This window comes from Botryllus schlosseri, chromosome 10 (assembly GCF_051294905.1).
Source record: "Botryllus schlosseri isolate E-star chromosome 10, Bs_hap1, whole genome shotgun sequence".
NCBI lineage: Eukaryota > Metazoa > Chordata > Ascidiacea > Stolidobranchia > Styelidae > Botryllus > Botryllus schlosseri.
Window position 1 is genome coordinate 626,884 of NC_137245.1, and position 18,961 is coordinate 645,844.

General features: G+C 41.0%; 2 protein-coding genes across 2 annotated transcripts in view; both read right to left on the bottom strand.

The window, feature by feature from the left end:
• Positions 1–1,340: 1,340 nt before the first annotated feature.
• Positions 1,341–18,961, bottom strand: part of LOC145448237 (uncharacterized) — a 160,017-nt gene continuing 142,396 nt past the window's right edge. Inside the window, exons 2-6 of the mRNA XM_080326598.1 lie at positions 3,898–4,864; positions 3,541–3,703; positions 2,796–2,856; positions 2,398–2,563; positions 1,341–1,480 (exon numbers count right to left, since the gene is read on the bottom strand). Of these exons, the coding sequence (XP_080182724.1) occupies positions 1,372–1,480; positions 2,398–2,563; positions 2,796–2,856; positions 3,541–3,703; positions 3,898–4,853 (1,455 nt within the window). The 5' untranslated portion in view covers positions 4,854–4,864 and the 3' untranslated portion in view covers positions 1,341–1,371. The remainder of the gene's footprint in view (positions 1,481–2,397; positions 2,564–2,795; positions 2,857–3,540; positions 3,704–3,897; positions 4,865–18,961) is intronic.
• On the bottom strand, positions 4,865–7,767 carry LOC145448233 (uncharacterized). Its single transcript, XM_080326593.1, has one exon. The coding sequence runs from the start codon at positions 7,426–7,428 to the stop codon at positions 5,029–5,031; it is 2,400 nt and encodes a 799-aa protein (XP_080182719.1). The 5' UTR covers positions 7,429–7,767; the 3' UTR covers positions 4,865–5,028.

Here is an 18,961-nt window from a genome sequence, read left to right on the forward strand (position 1 = left end):
GATTCAGTCGGTGAGACCGACATCACTGTCGGAAGAGTTGCCGAGTGTCCTGCCCGGTCGTAGCAGACGAATGCCCTCACGGTTTAATGACTATGTTATGTGAAAGTGTTTTTTGATCGCTTAGTGCCTGTATTTTGTGGTGAGAGTATACTTGAGTAAGCACCTCTTTAAATTGATGGCGGTTGATGTAGCAGCCCTCGTGCGCCCGCTTTCTGGGTTGGCGCCCTTGGGATGCTCGGGTGATTTCGTGCAAGTAGTGTATCCTTGTGTTTGGTCTCGTCGCTGCCGGATTCTTGGGTACGACTTAGTGAATAAACCTATCTGAGCAAAGGCCTCTATACTTCAAATTTCAGGTCATTTTTTCAAAAAAGTTTGCTGTGAAGCTCTAATTCAGAGCAATGTATATGTAGCGTCCCTGATGTGGTGTTGCCTCAACAGAAACGCCGTGTTCGTGGGCTCAGGACCTCGCCTTTTCGCGATCGCACGCACCGGTAACACAAATCCACATTGCCTAATACGCATATATTCACATAACGACGTTACACCGCAAAACATACACATTGGCACAATACCCAATCAATTATACGTTACACACATAATTCTCTACACAAACCCTAGTAGCCCTGTCCGCCCTAGACACTTCCTACTGTACTAATCCACTTGAACTACTACTTCAACTTCAAACCCCGACACACTCGCTCACAACCAGCACCCCCAGCCATAACAACCAGCACCCCCAGCCATACTCCCAGCCAGATCAAGCCCTTCTTCTCCCACGTGCAACTATCCTACCGAACATTCTAGCAACAGCTCAATGACAACACAATGTGATCACCAGGGCGTTACATATACCTAGGCCAAACGACTCTTAGCAGGACATAGGTCTCCATGTTAGCATTACGACATCTATGCCATACACTGTTAAAAAAATACCTGTAAATTTACTGCTCAAATAGCAGGCAGCAGTTTTACTGCCGTTTGTAAAGGTAAATACTGCTTCCAGTAAGTCAATTAAATTACGGCGTTATAGCTGTAAGATTTGTTACTGGTTCGCCAGTAAATTTACTGCCTATTGTAAAACTAAAAACTGCTTCCAGAAAGTCAATGAAATCACAGCTAATAGCAGTAGGATTAACACTGTTTGCTAGTAAATTTACTGCCTTTTTGTAAAGCTAATTACGGCTCTTTGACGTATTTGTAAATCTAAATACGGCTCTTTGACGTACTACGTAATCACGGCACAATCACAGTATTATTATGCCCGATTTGCTGGTATATCAACAGACAATTTCCTTGCCCCATAGACCTGGTCACGAAACCCCACACTAATCATCAATCAATGATGCAGCGTCGAAGCATTTATTGATGTATTCATGGAGCTTTTTTCAGCAACTTCGCAAACTTGATCACTTTAGGGTGAACGTCACTTTTTCTTCTTTTAGAAGACTTTAAGCCTTGCTCTGCTATCCCAGCAAAGTACCTGCAAATGAAATAGATATTACTAACATGGACAAAGCATCAAAGAGATTGCCAGCTGAGTGTGATGGTATATTCTGGTACTATTTAGGTCAGGGGTGGCCAACCTTTTCAGCCGAAGGGCCACATGAGATTTACAAACCATTGCGCAGGCCACTTCAATATGTATAACCTTTTAGTAGTCGTCCAATAAAGAGCAAACCGGGTTAGGTAACGGTGAAAACAAGACTTATCGATCGATAACAATTATGTTATTAAAATCCAAAGTACATAGCCACGCCAAGCGCGAAAATTGTTCAAAGTTAATGAATGAATTCGGTCAATACTAATTGCACTTTGAATATTGCGGGTCGCCTCCGTATACTGCTGGGTTCATTTGGCAAGGACTGGATTATTCGGGGCCTGAACATAGTCATAGTCATCAACATCCTGTATTTCGCAGCCAGGCTGATCAATTTTTTTGCTGGCCTTGAAAATTTATAATAAATCACCTGGGTAATTAATTTTTTGAAGTGATAACTAATTATGAGAATTACCTCATGGGCCACTCAAAACCTTCGCGCGGGCCGCGGGTTGGCTAATGGCCCTCCCTGATTTACGTAGACCAGGGTTGGTCAATTTAGAAAATTACACCGAGGGCACTCACAGTCCCTCGGGTTGGCCAATACGAAGCATATCTACACAAGTACTCTAGTAGTTTGTATGGGATCAGGTCATTGATTACTTCTACCCGAGTAGCAACAGAGACTGCTTCGGACAAGAATTAAAGACATAAGTTGTTGTCTTATAAAGCATATGTAGGTAGGCATAATCAAGATCAGAACGTGTTTCGGTGAGTCCAGGTGCATAGGCTATAATTGTTTTCACTTAAATTCAGTATAATCTGTTTCAATTGTGGTCTCACTCTCACTCATAGCTGACCTTTGCATGAACTCCAATGTAGCTGTTGCTTCTTCTGGGTACTCCATATTTAAAACATAGAAGCAGACGAAGAAATAAGCTACTGCAGAGTAGAAGCATTCTGTCGAATAAATGATCGATTTTTCGGCGGTGACCAGAAACTTTTCTGGACAGTGGACGGTCGAGCCTAAAAATGCACGGGTATTATAGTCAGATCTACATCATACCAATTTAGAGGTGGTTATGGTAAAGAATGCCGCCTTTATCAGAGTGTTCAAAAAGGTTTGACCAATTGGCTACACTAACTTTCCACGCTAATTCCTAAAATTTAATACCGCATGCTGACAGGAATTGATGTAATCATAAGCATAAAATGTCACTTCCAAAACTATTGCATTGTAATCTAAACAATAACTTACCGATTGCGATCAAGAACGGATGATTTGGAGCCTCCTCCACGAAGTCTCCTCGAACACTTTCCTGAAAACAGATATGGATTATCATTACAGCACACCTTCATCGACATCACTTGGATGGCGAGTAATGACTGGCGCAGGGGACAATGATTCGACAACTCGAATCTGAATCGAGTATCAATTTTAATCGTGTACTGAAAGTATACGCTTCTTACCACTGAAAGTTGATTTAGCAACGAGAATTATAGTGTCGATACTAAGTTTAAGTGTTGAAACCTTGATTGGCGATATCGCAGTGTTGGGATCAAGTTACACTATCTTCAAGTCACATGTCATCTCGAGTCATTGCGCATTTTGACTCGACTCAAGTCAAATCAAGTCACTCGGTGTTTGGAGGTGACTAGAGTCAAGTCAAGTCGAATTTTTAAAGTACGATACGGGTACATTGAGTGATTGGTTAGAAATCCGAACTTATACCTGATGCAGCGATTTAGTCGGCATTGATTACTTACGACTTGAAATTGATCCCTAAATTTGCTTCGAGTAAATCTGCATTTCTGAAGCATCGAGTCAAGTCATGACTCGAGTCATCCCAACAATGCGGTATCGTAGCATACGAAACATATAGTACAAAGGCTACCATTTTATGATTTGAGGAATGGTGGACAAGAAGGCACGCAAGGGAAATTAACACACAAATCCTGGTATAGGCGTATTACTACGTATAAAAACAAGGCTTTTTTCTTACCATTCGCCTGAATATTTGCGAGATTGGCTCATCAAAGTATGAACATAGTAACTCGAGCATGCCAATAGAAGCCGTATATGATTGTGATTGAAGATTTTCGCATATTGTCGAAACTATTTCCATTGTGGTGACAACCTTCACCGACTTCACATTTTTCAGCGCCCTGCAAAGAGAATTACTACCATTTTATAAAAGATAACAGAGAAGATAGCTGTCTGCAAACATTTACAACTAAATATTGAAATGCAACGGATTTTGTGGAGCTTTTATCGGCAACAGACAATATAATCACGACCGAGACATGAAGTGACTAAGCATTATCTACATTAAAATATAGGGATAGCTGTTTATACTTACTTTTGAATGAGGCACCAGCTACTGTCCATCATGCGAATGATGTGTTCCTTTCCATCAACCCTACCAGTAAGCTTGGAGTAATGCGCGAACATATAGTGATCTTCAAACAGGATGGGCCACTTAATCCTGATTGCAGATACTGGCGCACGCTCATTGATTATTGATCGCTGCAGTGGATAAGTTGTCGCCATTAACGATCTCACTCTTCCAATGTCTCGTACGGCTTTCCTGCTTTCTTCAAGCAGCCATTGCTGGTCTATTTCTAATTCTTTGATATTATTGGTAGGGGGCGACCAATTAATGCAGCCGTATTCTTGCACATCATTCTTTTTCCTTTTAACACTGGAATTGTTCATATTTTGGTCCTTTGATTTATTTTTTCGACGTTCATTTTCCACTCTATAGCATAGTTGACTCGCAAGTGAATCATGACCACTGCCAATGCGAACACCACTCGCGATATCTAGGAAAGAGCTTGGATATTTTGAGATAATTGCGTGGGCAATCGTCCCCAGTTCTTTCTTCTTTGGGTTGTGTTTAACCTTCATTATTTTGTCCGCAAGAATACGAACCATCTCCCTGCGTTGATCATCTGGAGGAATCTTGTTATTCATACAGCATTTGATCAGTGGTGCGGGAAAAGACTGCCAGGGTACTTCAAAGGAATAGCACCATGACGCATCACAGGTTCCAGAGTTGGTGGACGTGTTCAGTATACTTTCCACGCAGGAGGCATCAGAATCTGCCGATGCCGCCGATTCGTTCAAATCATCTTTGAGTCCAGAAATTAGTTGCCGAGCCGGAACAGGAGCTAATACTTCTCTCAAGTCTTCTTCTTTTAGAAAACGGGCTTGTTTGGCATTTTCCACACCGAGTTCATGAAGGCGAGCTTTGATATTTTCATATACCTCACTAGGTTGATCGGGTAGCATTCTACTGATATCTAACAAATCCATTTTGCACTTGCCTGTCAAGAAGAGTATGTGTGTTATAACTTATAACATTATCATATGATCTGCTGACAATTTGACACATTCATGAAAACATACATATGGCATATCCCAAAGCATGAAAAAGCCAATAACCATACGCAAATAGACTGCAACTGATACACGTTCGGGCTTGTTGAATTCAAGCATTATGCTTAAGTACTGTATACAGCGACATTCCAACAAGAAACCCATGCAGTGGAAAATAATCCAACAGCTGCGGAAAATCAACAAACCTTAGTACAGTAGCATAAGGCCCATGAATCTGAAAACAGCCACGATGCGGCAAAAATTCAGCTTTGCAAGGAGCAACAATAAGAGACACCACATCTTTATGTTGTACCAACATTCTGATTTTTCCAATTTCCAAATCAATGCTATCACGACTCAGGATGACATAGCAGTTCTCCAGCCTGTACTGCGTTCCTTTAAAAGTTGCTTCTCGCAACAATTGGTAATGCTCAAATATTCCTTGTCTGGAAAGAATCGGTACAAGCCACTCAGGACATGGATCTGTATAGGCCTTTTGATTACTCATTTTCGTTGGAAATAAGGTGGAGTTGGAAATGAGATAGGCCTGGAGAAACTGATGATTGTCACAGAGTGTTTTAGTAATATTGATGAAGTTTTGTTTGGTTCTAACCACATTTTTGAAATACGAATGCTTACTCTCAAAACGGAGAGTCCAAACATGTACCAATGGCCCAAACTGGGTGATCAACCACGGGTAGTGAGATAAGAAGTGATGCTTAGGAAGAAATGTCAAGCTAGGGTCACACAGCATGAGGAGATGAAAATACTCAGATATATGGTGAATTAATAAAGCAATATTTTCAGTTGTGATACGCGGAGAGCAAACAGTCTCGATAATGATACGGAGAACTAAAATGGCCCTCCAAGCCGGGTCCTCATAATCATCAATTTTACCCATGAGATATAACGGAATATATCGAACGAAACACCAATTCTGGCTGGCATTTCCCAACAATTTACGACATTCTTCTCTTATTGGTATTGGACGAGACGTCGAACTTTCAATATCATACGGAAAATTCATTATCTTTGAATTCAAATAATGAACTGTAAACCACCCACGTCGAATCAAGCATTTTATGAATACCATCATATCTCGTGCCACGAGGCCTTCAAACAGATCATGTGCTAAACAGGGAGGAAGACCAGGATTACAAACATGGAAATGCTCGAGTTCGTTCAACGGGGAAGAGAATTTTATTCCACAATGGCTGTTTATCAGAGAGGATTCACATTGATCAACAGATTCATTATATGTCTCAATGGTTCGGAGTGAGCATTCAGTTCTGTAGTCCGGCCATTTATCTCTTGGTGTCACACAATATCTACATGAAAACTTGCCGGTTGAAAAATTAGTGATGAAACCGCCAATCCAATGACTACCAAGATTGTCGCCAGCGACACATATTATGCCGCCACATATTTTTTCAGATAGACCAATATCTAATCCTTCTGTTTCGAGGATTTTGAGGTCTCTTATGAGCGGGTGAAGCAGTTCAGAAAAGTTCGAGTCGGTAATGTATTTCTCTTTGCACATCAAAACAAGCTGAATTTGAGCAACTTTGGAACGAGCATAGGTAGGAACGTTAGCAAACGTTACATAAAAAGCCAACATTTTGTGTTTTTTTCGAGCCGAACCAAGTGGATTTGATATTTCAAACGAATCTTGATACAATATCAATTGGATAGCATTCTTTTTCGAAAAAAGGGGGTTCGATTTAAAAACTTCTCCGTCAAAAATATCAGAAAACTCTGACGTTGACGATGCTGAACGAACCTTCAGTAGTTGTTGTCTCATAAAATCAGTAGAACATACAGTTTTTATGGTTTCCAAAATTGGCACGTAATAAAAAGTTTTAGTTGCTTCAAATGAACTTTCGATGAAATAAGGAACTGGAGCCACATAGCACGATAAATTTGCAATAGCAGTTCTACGAGAATATTCTGACAATAATGGATGATGCAAGTTCAATACCTTTTCATTGACGTAGTGAAATTGAGACAGGAAGTTATCAGTAGAAGATGTACCGGTAACTTCAGTATTACCTTTTAAGATTGCTTTAAGCTGCTTCTCAACTTCTTTTCCATGGGAAGCTAATAACTTATGAAGCTCCGACATTATGTCCTGGACGACTGACGACGGAATGAGGTTTTTATATTCCAACCTTGTTGCAAACATTAGGCTTGGGTTATTAATTCCCTGATTCATAGCTCCGTTTGCAGCATTCGTATCAAGCACCGGGTCGTCAGCAATTGAACTATTTAACGCATTTTCAGTAGTAAGCTGAACCAGATTCTGATGGTGCTCACTAACGGTATGATTTCGGCTAACGTGACTTGAAAACGAGGAAACCACACCGTACCTTTTAAGACAGTTAGAAAATGGACATTTAACTATAATTCCAGATCGAATATGGCCTTTCAAGTGACGAAACATAGCTGCTGTTGACGAGAGTTCTATTCCGCAGATTCCCACAGGGCATCTCAATTCCACTTCCATTTTCTTCATGAAATACCAGCAAATACGCAGCACCACCGCCGTTTGAATCCCAGACTAACAATTGCCAATCCTAAACTCGGGGTACGTGCGGAACTAAAACTGATTTCCGTCTGGTAAGCCGCCCGTGACCTGAATTTTCTTCGCCAGTCCACACTTCGCAGCAGCCCGAGCCCCAAGCAGCATTTACGATTTATCTCGCACCCGAACTTTTTAGTATTTCAGTAACCAATCAGAAGTCAGCAGCCCGCCAATCCTCTCCCAGCAATTTGTATCAGTATGACGTAACAATAATGGCGTAATTACAAATTTTTCTCTGCACCCGAACTTTTGAGTAATTCCACAACCAATCAGAAGCCAGCAGTCCGCCAATCATCTCTCACCAAAGTGTATCAGTATGACGCAACAACAATACCCAATAGTTATGATCGCAATCGCAATATGAATGAAATGCTTGCGTAACTTACATGCATGAAGAATATGACTCCATCAGGCCTGTTGGCTCCCAAAGACCGCGTATGTATGGATTACCGAAGACGCATAAAGACGATGTGCCACTCAGACCGATACTCAGCATGACTGGGTCAATGCAACAGAAGTTGGCGAAGTGGTTGATCAACATACTGGAACCTGTTCGCGAACTTTACGGGTCGCATTGCGTACGCGATTCATTTACCTTCGCTGATGAGATGCGTCGCTCACAGCTATCCGCGCGCGATAATTTCCTAGGCTCATTCGACATAAAGAGCCTTTTCACCAACGTACCACTAAATGAGACGTTGAATATTTGCGCTGATGCTCTATATAACGGTAAGCTAATACCCCCTCCTTTCTCGAGAGCTACCTTCATTGAATTGATGAGAAACGCTGTGTGTTCTGTTGAATTTAGTTTCAACAATATCATGTTCCTACAATCTGATGGTGTAGCAATGGGATCACCATTGGGTCCTATTCTAGCCAATATATTTGTGGGATTCCATGAAGATAAGCTCTTCTCTTCTGGTATTAAACCGCCCTTATCATACCATCGCTATGTCGATGACACGTTCGTGATATTCGATAATGAATCAGACTGTGATAGTTTCCTGGAAAATTTGAACAAACTACATCCAGCATTGCAATTCACGTCGGAAAAAGAAATTAACAATCGCCTGTCATTCCTTGACGTTCTTGTGGAGAAACGGGACGGCAAATTCCTTACCTCCGTTTATAGGAAGCCCACATTTTCGGGTCATTACCTTCGATGGAGCTCTTTCAGCCCAAAAAGTCGTAAAATCAATTTAATCGGCACCTTGGTTCACCGGGCGTTGATGATTTGTTCCGGGGTCAAATTGAATAATGAACTTGACTACATCCGTAAAATTTTCATTGACAACGGATACCCAGAGTATGTTATTAAGCGGACAATAAGTAAAAAGTTAAGTCATTGGAATGATACCAAACCAGAAGAAACCCCCGAAGTAATTTCTCGTGAAAATAGGGATGTGTACATTCATCTTCCTTGGATTGGCCCGGTTTCTTATCGATTTGAGAAACAGATAACTTCAGCAGTCTACCGCTGTTATCCAGCGGTGAAAACCAATGTTGTTTTTACCACGATACCAATGTTTCCTGCAACCAGAAAGGACGTTCTCCCGGCTATAAAACAAAGCAACGTAATTTATGAATTCAAGTGCCACTGTGATTGTCGGTACGTAGGGAGAACTTCCAAACGGTTGCAGGACCGTATCAAAGAACACATTCCACCGTCTGTCAAATCTTATATCTCAAATTCTCAGCTTAACAATCCGCTTGTTCTTGAACGTAACCAGGCCATGGGTCAAAAATCTTCTATAGGCAAACATTTACTAGAAAATCAAACGTGTGCTGCTAACTATCACGAGGACATGTTCTCTATATTGGCTAAGGGTCGCAATTTATTTCATTTGTCTGTTCTTGAGTCCACCATCATTACTATGAGCAAACCTAGTCTATGCCAACAGAAAGAATTTGTGTATCATTTGAAAATCGCGCATTAACTTGTTTTGCTTCGCTATCTCCATGCCAACGCTGCAGTTCTCTCGTTTTCCCAACTTTGTATGTTATCTCTGTGACGTCATAATTAGCGATACATATTGTTGCTGAACATAGTTATTCGAATTCTCGTATTATTGCTGACGATATTCCCCCTGACGAGGGTCAGCCGAAAAGCTTCGGGAATAAAATGAATATTTTATTCAAATGTGTCATGAAATATTATACAGTATACCAGAGATATCTAAAACTCCTAGATATCACTGGGTATACTCGAACTACTAGTGCTTCACGCCTGAATATCTCATGTTATTAAATATAAAGGTGATGATGAGCCTTAAAATCCATATACCACAATACATTCTTTTCTGTAGCCTTCTTCTCAGTCTACTTGGTATTGGAACGGCTGGCCTAGAAATTATTTCAATGTGAACATATTGATTGTTGCGATATTGAAGTTCTGCAACTAGTAAACGCCAGTATTCAGTTTACTGATTGTCAGCACTCAGCAGTCTCTGTCAAGCCGTGCTAAAATCGTATTTTCAAAATCACAGTACTCTATTCTCGTTTGTGTAACCCTATTGTATATGAAATTACAATTTTAACAAAATATTTCTTTCCTAATCACAAGAAACGCGCATCTATACATGTGACTACTACAATAATTTACGGATTTGATTCGGTGAATCGAGTTACGATTTCATGTCCGTAATTAAATACGCCGTAAATAACAGTAAATTAACGTACGGCAACGTGTGTAAATTCGTTTACTGCTTAAATAGGTGTAAATTTACGGATTTTTCTAACAGTGTACAAATTTTTGATTACCTTGAAGCTGGAATGGAGAAAAAGGTTAATGAACATTTTGCCAGTAATAAAAGGATACTAAACCGATGCCGATTAAAATCGAAATTTTGAAGTTTTTAGGTACTTATACTTACCTCATGGCCTTGGCTTTATCTTACCTAAAAAATAAGTACTATGTTGATGTTTCCAGCCTAGAAAATAGATTGAAAATTTTGATGTTTTTTCAAAATTTAGACTTGTAGTTATCTTTTGTTATTTTTTTTGTTTCTTTTTTAACTCTCTTTTTTTTTGCCGAATCATATTGTCATGGAATCCCAGTTTGCCGACACGGGAAGGTTTCAAAGAAAAGTGTGTATCGCTGTGATACTCTGATAGATCCATATCATTACTTTAAATCTGCGCTGGGCAGTTAACTTACCGTTGTACCTAGAATTAGCTGCTGTACCCGCCGTACTTGAAGATAGAAGCCGTACCGTCGTAAGTCGTGCCTGCTGTTCCAACCGTTGTACCTAGAATTAGCTGCTGTACCTGCCGTACTTGAAGATAGAAGCCGTACCGTCGTAAGTCGTGCCTGCTGTTTTAGCTGCTGTACCCGACGTACTTAGAGACAGACGCCGTACCGTCGTAAGTCGTGCCTGCTGTTCCAGCCGCTGTACTTAGAATTAGTTGCGGTACCCCATGTACTTGAAGACATAAAAGCCGCACTGCCGTAAGTCGTGCCTGCCGTTTCTAGTAGGAAGACGTGCCTGCCGTGTAAGTTCTATTGTACCGGCCGTGCCTAACTAAGAAGCAATACACGACTTACCTATAGAAGACTTTAAATTCCGCTGTGGTGCAACAGTAGCACAAGTCAAAAATAAATAGACTGACCGATTCGAAGCAACCCGTACCCGTCGTTAGTCGCATCAGCTTAATTTATCTAGAGAACGAGCCTACGGTATTTGTACAGGCCGTACCTAGCTTTTAAAAAAGCAGTACCGTTACAACACCAATATCGAAAAGTTTCTTTAAACATTGTTAGCATTGTCACTTTCGCCTTAAAACAATAAAAACTCATTCATCGATTGTTCGGAGTTGGTATAAAACAATCGCAGCATTGTTACCTTCCCTACACACAGATTGACTGGTGCGAGACACCGCAAAAGTGATCTGGTTTTCTCGGCAAATGCCGGTTATAATGAAGTAGTCGAAATCCGGCAAAATGAAAAAAAACATGCGAAAATATGCAAATGAAATCGTGAGCGCATTCCAAACAGGCGTACGTACTTTCAACGTAACATACGAAAATGAAGAGACGAAACTGGCAAACTACAATAAACGGACGTCAAGATGCAGGTGAACTACAAACTAGCGAAAATATACCTACCAAAAAGTAACTGGTTCTATTTGAACATCGGAGCTGTTCCAACGGAAGTTGACGACGATGAGATGGAAGAACTAATGCAAAACCTGTCGCAAACTAATATAGATGGACAGAATTAAACACCGAGATACTGGTCACTACGATGGGTACCGCAGCGTTGCTATTGAAGACGTGATTATCGACAACATCCCATCCTTCTTGGATATTGAAGGAGGGACCAAGTGTAAAAAAAATATTTCTACGGCTGACAGCGGTAAAAAATGCGCAAGATGTTTCCAATCAGGACACATGATAACAGAATGCGTAAATGAAATGGTATGCCTGTACTGCAAACAGACCGGCCACACGCAAAATGAATGCCCGAAAAAACAATAATTTCCGAGAATGACAAGAAAAGAAACTGCGAACAAAAGCAAGGTAAGACCTGAAAATAAACAAACTGAAAGTACATACAGTACATGAAAATAGAAACACAACCCGAAATGAACAAGAGATACAAGACGAGAACACGAACAAGGAAGTAGATACAGCAAAAAACAGAACTGGATATGAACACCTGGAAAGAGATGCTCCAATTGTCTTCGGACGGTTCCGATTCGGAATCGGACCCAAAATCCGGTTGCACACCACGGGAGGCTTCCCGTCAAGTTCCATCGAACCCGAAACTCAGAGAGCGAATTTTCTCTGAAAAAGAACGTAATGATATTTTATCCAGAAGGAAAACAGTTACTCCTGAAGGGAGAAGAAAAAAGTCAAACAAACCCAAAACGTGCAACAAACAGAGGGGAGAAACAAACCATCATGCACGGTGTAGTCAGACAGATACTACCACAACTCAATAAATAAAATAAAGATCGCTATATAGCCTCGTTAAATATCAACGGCCTAACTAGAACTTGGAAGACATTCAGAGATTTATTAACAAGGTAAAGATTAGACACACAAAATAGATGAAAAACGGATTGAAAACTGGTGTAACTTTACCAATTTCATATTGTTTGACCATAGTGTCCTATATGGTGTCGACACTTGCAAATCTCACGCCTCAGTGAAATTGTATCACGTCACAATTTCCATTTGGCTACAGGCAATTTGACGGTCATTTTTGACCGGCTTGGCGAGCATTAAATTTGGCAAACGGGTATCAATCAAAAGCTGACTCTGCACTGATTACGAAAATATAAATTTTATTCCGCTCGTGTCCCTGGAACTCCCACAATCAGCCTCGAATTTTTCATTGTTATCGAGATTGGCATCGGGACGCAACAATGGTGTCCGGTTCTTTTTCTCTTGAGTTACTCTCTCGTTTCGCCAGACAGCATTGTTACGTCCTGAGCTACTCTCTCGTTTCGTCAGACAGCATTGTTGCGTCCCAATGCCAATCTCCATAACAATGAAAAATTCGAGGCTGATTGTGGGAGTTCCAGGGCCACGAGCGGAATAAAATTTATATTTTCGTGATCAGTGCAGAGTCAGCTTTCGATTGATACTCGTTTTACCAAATTTAATGCTCGGCATGCCGGTCAAAAATGACCGTAAAATTGCCTGTAGCCAAATGGAAATTGTGACGTGATACAATTTCACTGAGGCGTGAGATTTGCCTGTGTCGACACCATATGGGACACTATGGTTTGACAATGGACGATTCTCACCGCTTTAGCGCCCCCTATGAAGGGATGGCGGTCGTAATTTTGCCTCCAAAGGCTACCATTATGTGCAGATATATTGGGATTGGCGTTGTTTTTCCTTTACGGCGACTCTTTAGCGTTGTTTTTCCTTTACGGCGACTCTTTACTGCAAATGCATGAGTTGTTGGTTATTGCAACACTACTGATGCATGATTTTATGTCATTGCTACTGAAATCCACAACCTACTTCATCATACCTGTTTGCGAAGCCTTGACGTGGGACTGTATTTTTCCTCTGAACTGCTGAAAATATTGTCTTGTGATGTCACTAGTAACAGGAACTGTTTAGTATTTACACACTTACACAGTAATCTAGAGTATGGAGCTTGTATTTCTGAGTTGCTGACGGGTCTACCAGAGTTCAGTTTTGGCGATGTAGACAGGATTGCCAGTGAGTCGCGGGGTAGTGGAAATAACAACGACGAAGGTTATAAATTATTCGTTGAATCTTACATAAGAGATTTTAGAGGTTTGTAGTAATTTTTACTAGCAGAGGTCCTTGATAGATTTATTCAAGCACTCAAATTATAGGCTCCTAACTGGCTTTGAGAATTAGACGTAGTAGTGACTTCACTGAGGGGTACCGGTCGAAATCCCAGTACTTAAGGCGTGATATGTTCGGTGTGCTATGTTCGGTGTGCTAAGACAGTTCCTAGCGTCACACCGGTGTTCTGTGAGTGGTATCTTTCGTGTGTTGGAGACACCATTTCCATATTGAGTGATGAGTTTGAGCATGTCAGTATCAGCACAGTGTTGAGCGATAGTACTTTGCAGGCGGTCTGATGTGAAGTTATATAATTCTGAATTCAATAATGTTTATTTGAATATTTATTGAATTATATTATTTCAGCATGCCATGACACAGCAATGTTCTACGTGCTGGCGAAGAGCTATCATACTATGTCCAGAAACAGCCCTCTTCACAGCTTGAAATTGACCATAAATCGAGAACCAGGTCAAAAATTTTTAAATAGTTCTTGAACATGTCCTGCTGGTGAAGGATGTTGCAACCATATTTTTGCGTTACTTTATCAAGTTGCTCATTTTGCGACCCACAAATGCCCTAAGATCCCAAAAACAAAGAGCTGCACATCACAGCCACAGTCATGGCACATGCCTCGTCAGGATGGGTTTATTTCCCAACCAATCCTAATAGTTGTTGAAAATTCCATTTCTCAGTCTGCTTCCGCACTCCACAGCACATTGCATAAAGCATGTGAAGTAAGCCCGTGGCAAGATTTTTCTGTGTCCAATTTTTCTCCTTACTTTCCCCAACTTCTCACCATTTTGCCAAACCCTTCTATTGATGTCCCACTTGTCCCTTCCAGATTTGGTAATGTTCCCAAGGTAGCATCCTCTCATACCAACCTCCATCCGCCATTGATATTTCAGAATATTTTCTCAAGTTACCAATAACCAATTTGCACGATAATCTCGACCTCAAGCAAGAAATTCTGCACCTATCGCTTGAAGTCACGCCATTTGATGCTAACATGACCGAGAATGGTCGAAAAGGATACTAGACTGCAAAGTGCCTCCTCCCACTTGTGGCACCGTCTCCGAAAATTTAGACCAACGGCGTCCAACTTCGGACGCATATGCAAAAGACGAGGTGATCATGACAAACTATCCAGTGACCTTCTTAAGTCAAAGCATGTCATGATAAATGCAATGAAACGGGGTCTAGAGTTAGAGAATGAAGCTGCACAAGCATAGGCCAATATGGAACATTCAGATGTCACATTTCGCCCTCTGGTCTAGTTATTTCACCAACCTATCCGTGGCTTGCTTGCAGTCCTGATAGAAAAGTGATTGACAATTTTGCAGATGATAAGTATGGCCAGGTTGAAATTAAATGCCCAACGAAGGAAATTAGTGATTTATTTTACATGCAAAGAGCCACTATTTTCTCAGAGAGAATGACAATTAATTTTATCAGGTCATGGTCCAAATAGCTGTTATGGAGTGATTTCGTGGTTTACACACGTTCCAAAAGGGTTTATATAAATCGTATTCATGCTGATGAGAATTTATTTAAAGAAATATTCTCGAAGCTGGAAGCATTTTATTTCCAATTTTTTTTTGCCTCTCGCCGCGGTCAATGCTTGATATTGTCAAAACACAAACTTGTGCTGCAGTATTTTATGTTCCAGGTGCAGATGTGCGTCATCAACCAACCACAACGCCACGGACCATCAATGATTGACGAGGATATTTCGAAATCTGATGATCCCAAAAGCTAGAAACACACTGACACCTGGCCCATTTGCTGGATATGAAAGGGTCATGGCGACCCCGGAGATCTTTCATTTTCACCGGGTTTTAACTTTGTTCTCCATGTTGGTCACATCCATCACGCCGCTCACCACCAAGCCCAGTTGTGTCCCGGATAGCTTTGCATAACTGGCTCGTTCCTAGCGTATGTCGGACAAATTGTCAATATATCTGATAATTTGTCAATATACAGTACCGCAGACGACTGTTGAATGTTATTTGTTGTTTATTGAACAGATAGGAAATGAGAGGATTATCGATGTAAAGCAGCGAAAAAGACTTGTATGTACGTAGCCAATACGTAGTATTGTATCCTCCCTTTTTTGTTGTAGACAAGGTAGAGGATTCGTTACTGTACGCGTCATCATTGAACCGTCATACATGTAATGACGTTTCCTATAGGCCCTGCCATCAAATTTGCAATTAATGAGTTCCAATAGTTCTATAAAACATACATCGTAAAACATACATCGAAAATTTCGAAACAAAGGGCCCCTAGAGTTGCTGAGAAGACATGCCACACACCACAACTGATTCGCAGTACCAAAAAGAGTGAGTGGAAGGGGACGGCTGAAAAGCTGACTCTCCGAATAGCACGTTTTACGTGGACTCTCAGCGAGGCAATTTCCTGCGTTCGATGAACCTGTCCTTCTGAAAACCGTCCTTCGGTATTTATAGGTGACATGTTCAATCCAATGTTTTCAATATTAAATCCTTTGTCAGCCATCACTGAATCACCGGGTTCGAGTACGGACGATGAAACGAGCCCGGAACACACGACCCCCACAGATGATGGAGAACGGTGAAACGAGTCTGTGCTCGGAACGAACGATCCTGCAAACAATGACGAACGGAACTTGATAATCGAAAAGAATTAAAATGCTGCATTATTTTCTTTATTTTGAAATTTATTGTATTAAATTTGGCGGTAGGCCAAAAGAATAAAAAATCAATACACAATTGCAATTTCGTCGAAACGGGTGAATCTTTTTCCTTCCAGTCTCGTCGCTTTCAACTCCTGCATCGACTTCTCGACTATTCCTTGGGTCCGGTTCCCTACAGATAGATTTTGATATTCAGATGCCTCGAGTGATTTGAAAAAACTTTCATACTTTTTATATGGAGATGATTGCCCAAAGCGACCCAAGTTTCCAGTTAACATGCTGGAAATGACTGGGAGCTTGGACGAAAAGTGTTTTTAAAAATATTGGAACATTTGGGCGATAAATACAAATTTGTGCCAGCCTCACTAGCTTGTCAACTCGTTTACTCGCCAACGTAATGACTTCTTCCAAGGAATATAAAAAAGAATCCTGGTAAGGCAAATGGACGATGAAAGTTAGATCATGATAAGGTTCGCCCGCCGCTGCCTTGTTGAACCAATCAAGTCCCGCCCGAGCGATTTATTACGAGTGTTCAGTAGAATCGTGAATTTGTAGATATGATTTTTCAAGATATTACAATCTTGGCATATTACCAATAATTCAACAATATACATCACGTCCTTGTAAACACTGCGATTTTGTAAGCAATAAGTTTTCAGGCTTCCATCACGTAACTCGCGCATAGACGAACCTCCATCACGTAACTCGCGCATAGACGAACCAAGGGCTTTCTCAAATCATGAGCCGCCGCAGTGCCAGAAACGATTCGAAAGCAACGACGCAAATATGTCAGCACGGTTTCATCCATCCAATTTCTGATGATTGCTCTTCTTATTACAATATTTTCATCGCATACGAAAAGTCTCGCAGGAATTTTGTCGAAGTACAAACTTTTCTCGGCATTGCAGAATTCTTCAAGAAAATAGGATATCGTTGCAGTGTTATGTTTGTCGCTCACAAATGACGCAACGGCCAAGGTGCCTTTTTCTGAATTGGGTGATGAACTACAATTTCGTAATAGTAAAAAGTACCGTCCATGCCATGATCGAGACCACCAGAATCATCAGTTTACGCGATGTCAATTGCACTGAAATTATGGAATATTTTTACAGTTTCTAATGACCATAGCATCAAGCCCTGTGGTCGATGCCGACTAGTCTTTTGCAGGGTCTCACGTATTCGTTTATGTATGTATCTATCCTTCTGATTTCTGAAAATCAGGTCCAACGAGGCCCATTGGTCCTTATCGGGTACATTAATTTTTAAAGCTTCTTGCCTGATTTTTTTTGTAGGACCTGCGTCGATGGAAAGTTCTCCTCATTTCCAGATTTCCAAATGTCTACGAGAATCTCCTTTAAGCTTTAAATGTAGATCTTTCTGGCTTCATCACTTTCCATGAATTTAGATGGATGCTCCCTTCGTTTTCCGGTTACTTTTGTAGATCCAGTACCAGTGTGTCTTATGGTTCAGGGTTATATAGAACTCTATATATCCCTGGATAGTTCCAGAAAATATGACATGGATCCACATAGGTTCAGTAGCGTAACTATAGACGCTTCAAATTCACAATGACCGCCAGGGATTGTGCAGTACCCATAACAGACGAAAAGTCGCCGTTTTGTCGACACTTTATTGAAGGCATGGCGCTTGAAAGCAAAACTGCAGTAGGGATTAAAGTCTCTAAACCTACTCCGTATGATATCAGCCCAACCACGAAAGGTTGTAGCAGGATTGTAAACAGAATTAACAATGTCATTCCAATTTGCGTCAGACATTTTGAAATTACATTCACGCGGCAAAGAACTGCTGGTTCATTCTCGTTTGCAATTGAGCGGGTGCTCATGATGAATGTTTTCCGAGAAACCTTCCATGAGACCAAAATTCTCGCTCTCAATATCATGCTATTGTTACTAGCAAGGGATTCATCAGATGTAGCAGAAATTTGAGAACGATCATTGTTATTTGAATCAGCTGGACCTGAATCGTTTACCGTAAGCTCGCAGGATGCCGTGGACGCGTTGCTCTGAAGACAATCTGATACTTTCTTGGTCTCGCACTATCGGAGGAGCTAGGGATGGGGTTTCTGGACGGCTCGGTACAACATGCACTTGGAATTCTATCCCGCTGATGCAATATAAAAGCCTAATTGGGATCATATATGGCAGGGCCGGCCAACCCGTGGCCCGCGAGAAGGTTTTGAGTGGCCCGCGAGGTAATTTCCGAAATTTCTAATATCATCAAAAATGGATTGCACAGATTGAAATTTCTAATATCATCAAAAATGGATTGCACAGATTGTGAACTTGCAAGGCGAACCAAACATTTGATTAGTCCGGCCGCAACACTAGAGATGTGATGACTAAAATATCAGTTCCGAGGCATTGACAGATCCATCAGCCATTCACATATTAGTATATCTTCGTACACTATTGTGGTGTTTTATGCATCCACTAGGTGTCTATCTTTGCGTCATTTCCTTTCGTAATTATTTCGTCTGTTTGTCCTTCAGTTAGTTG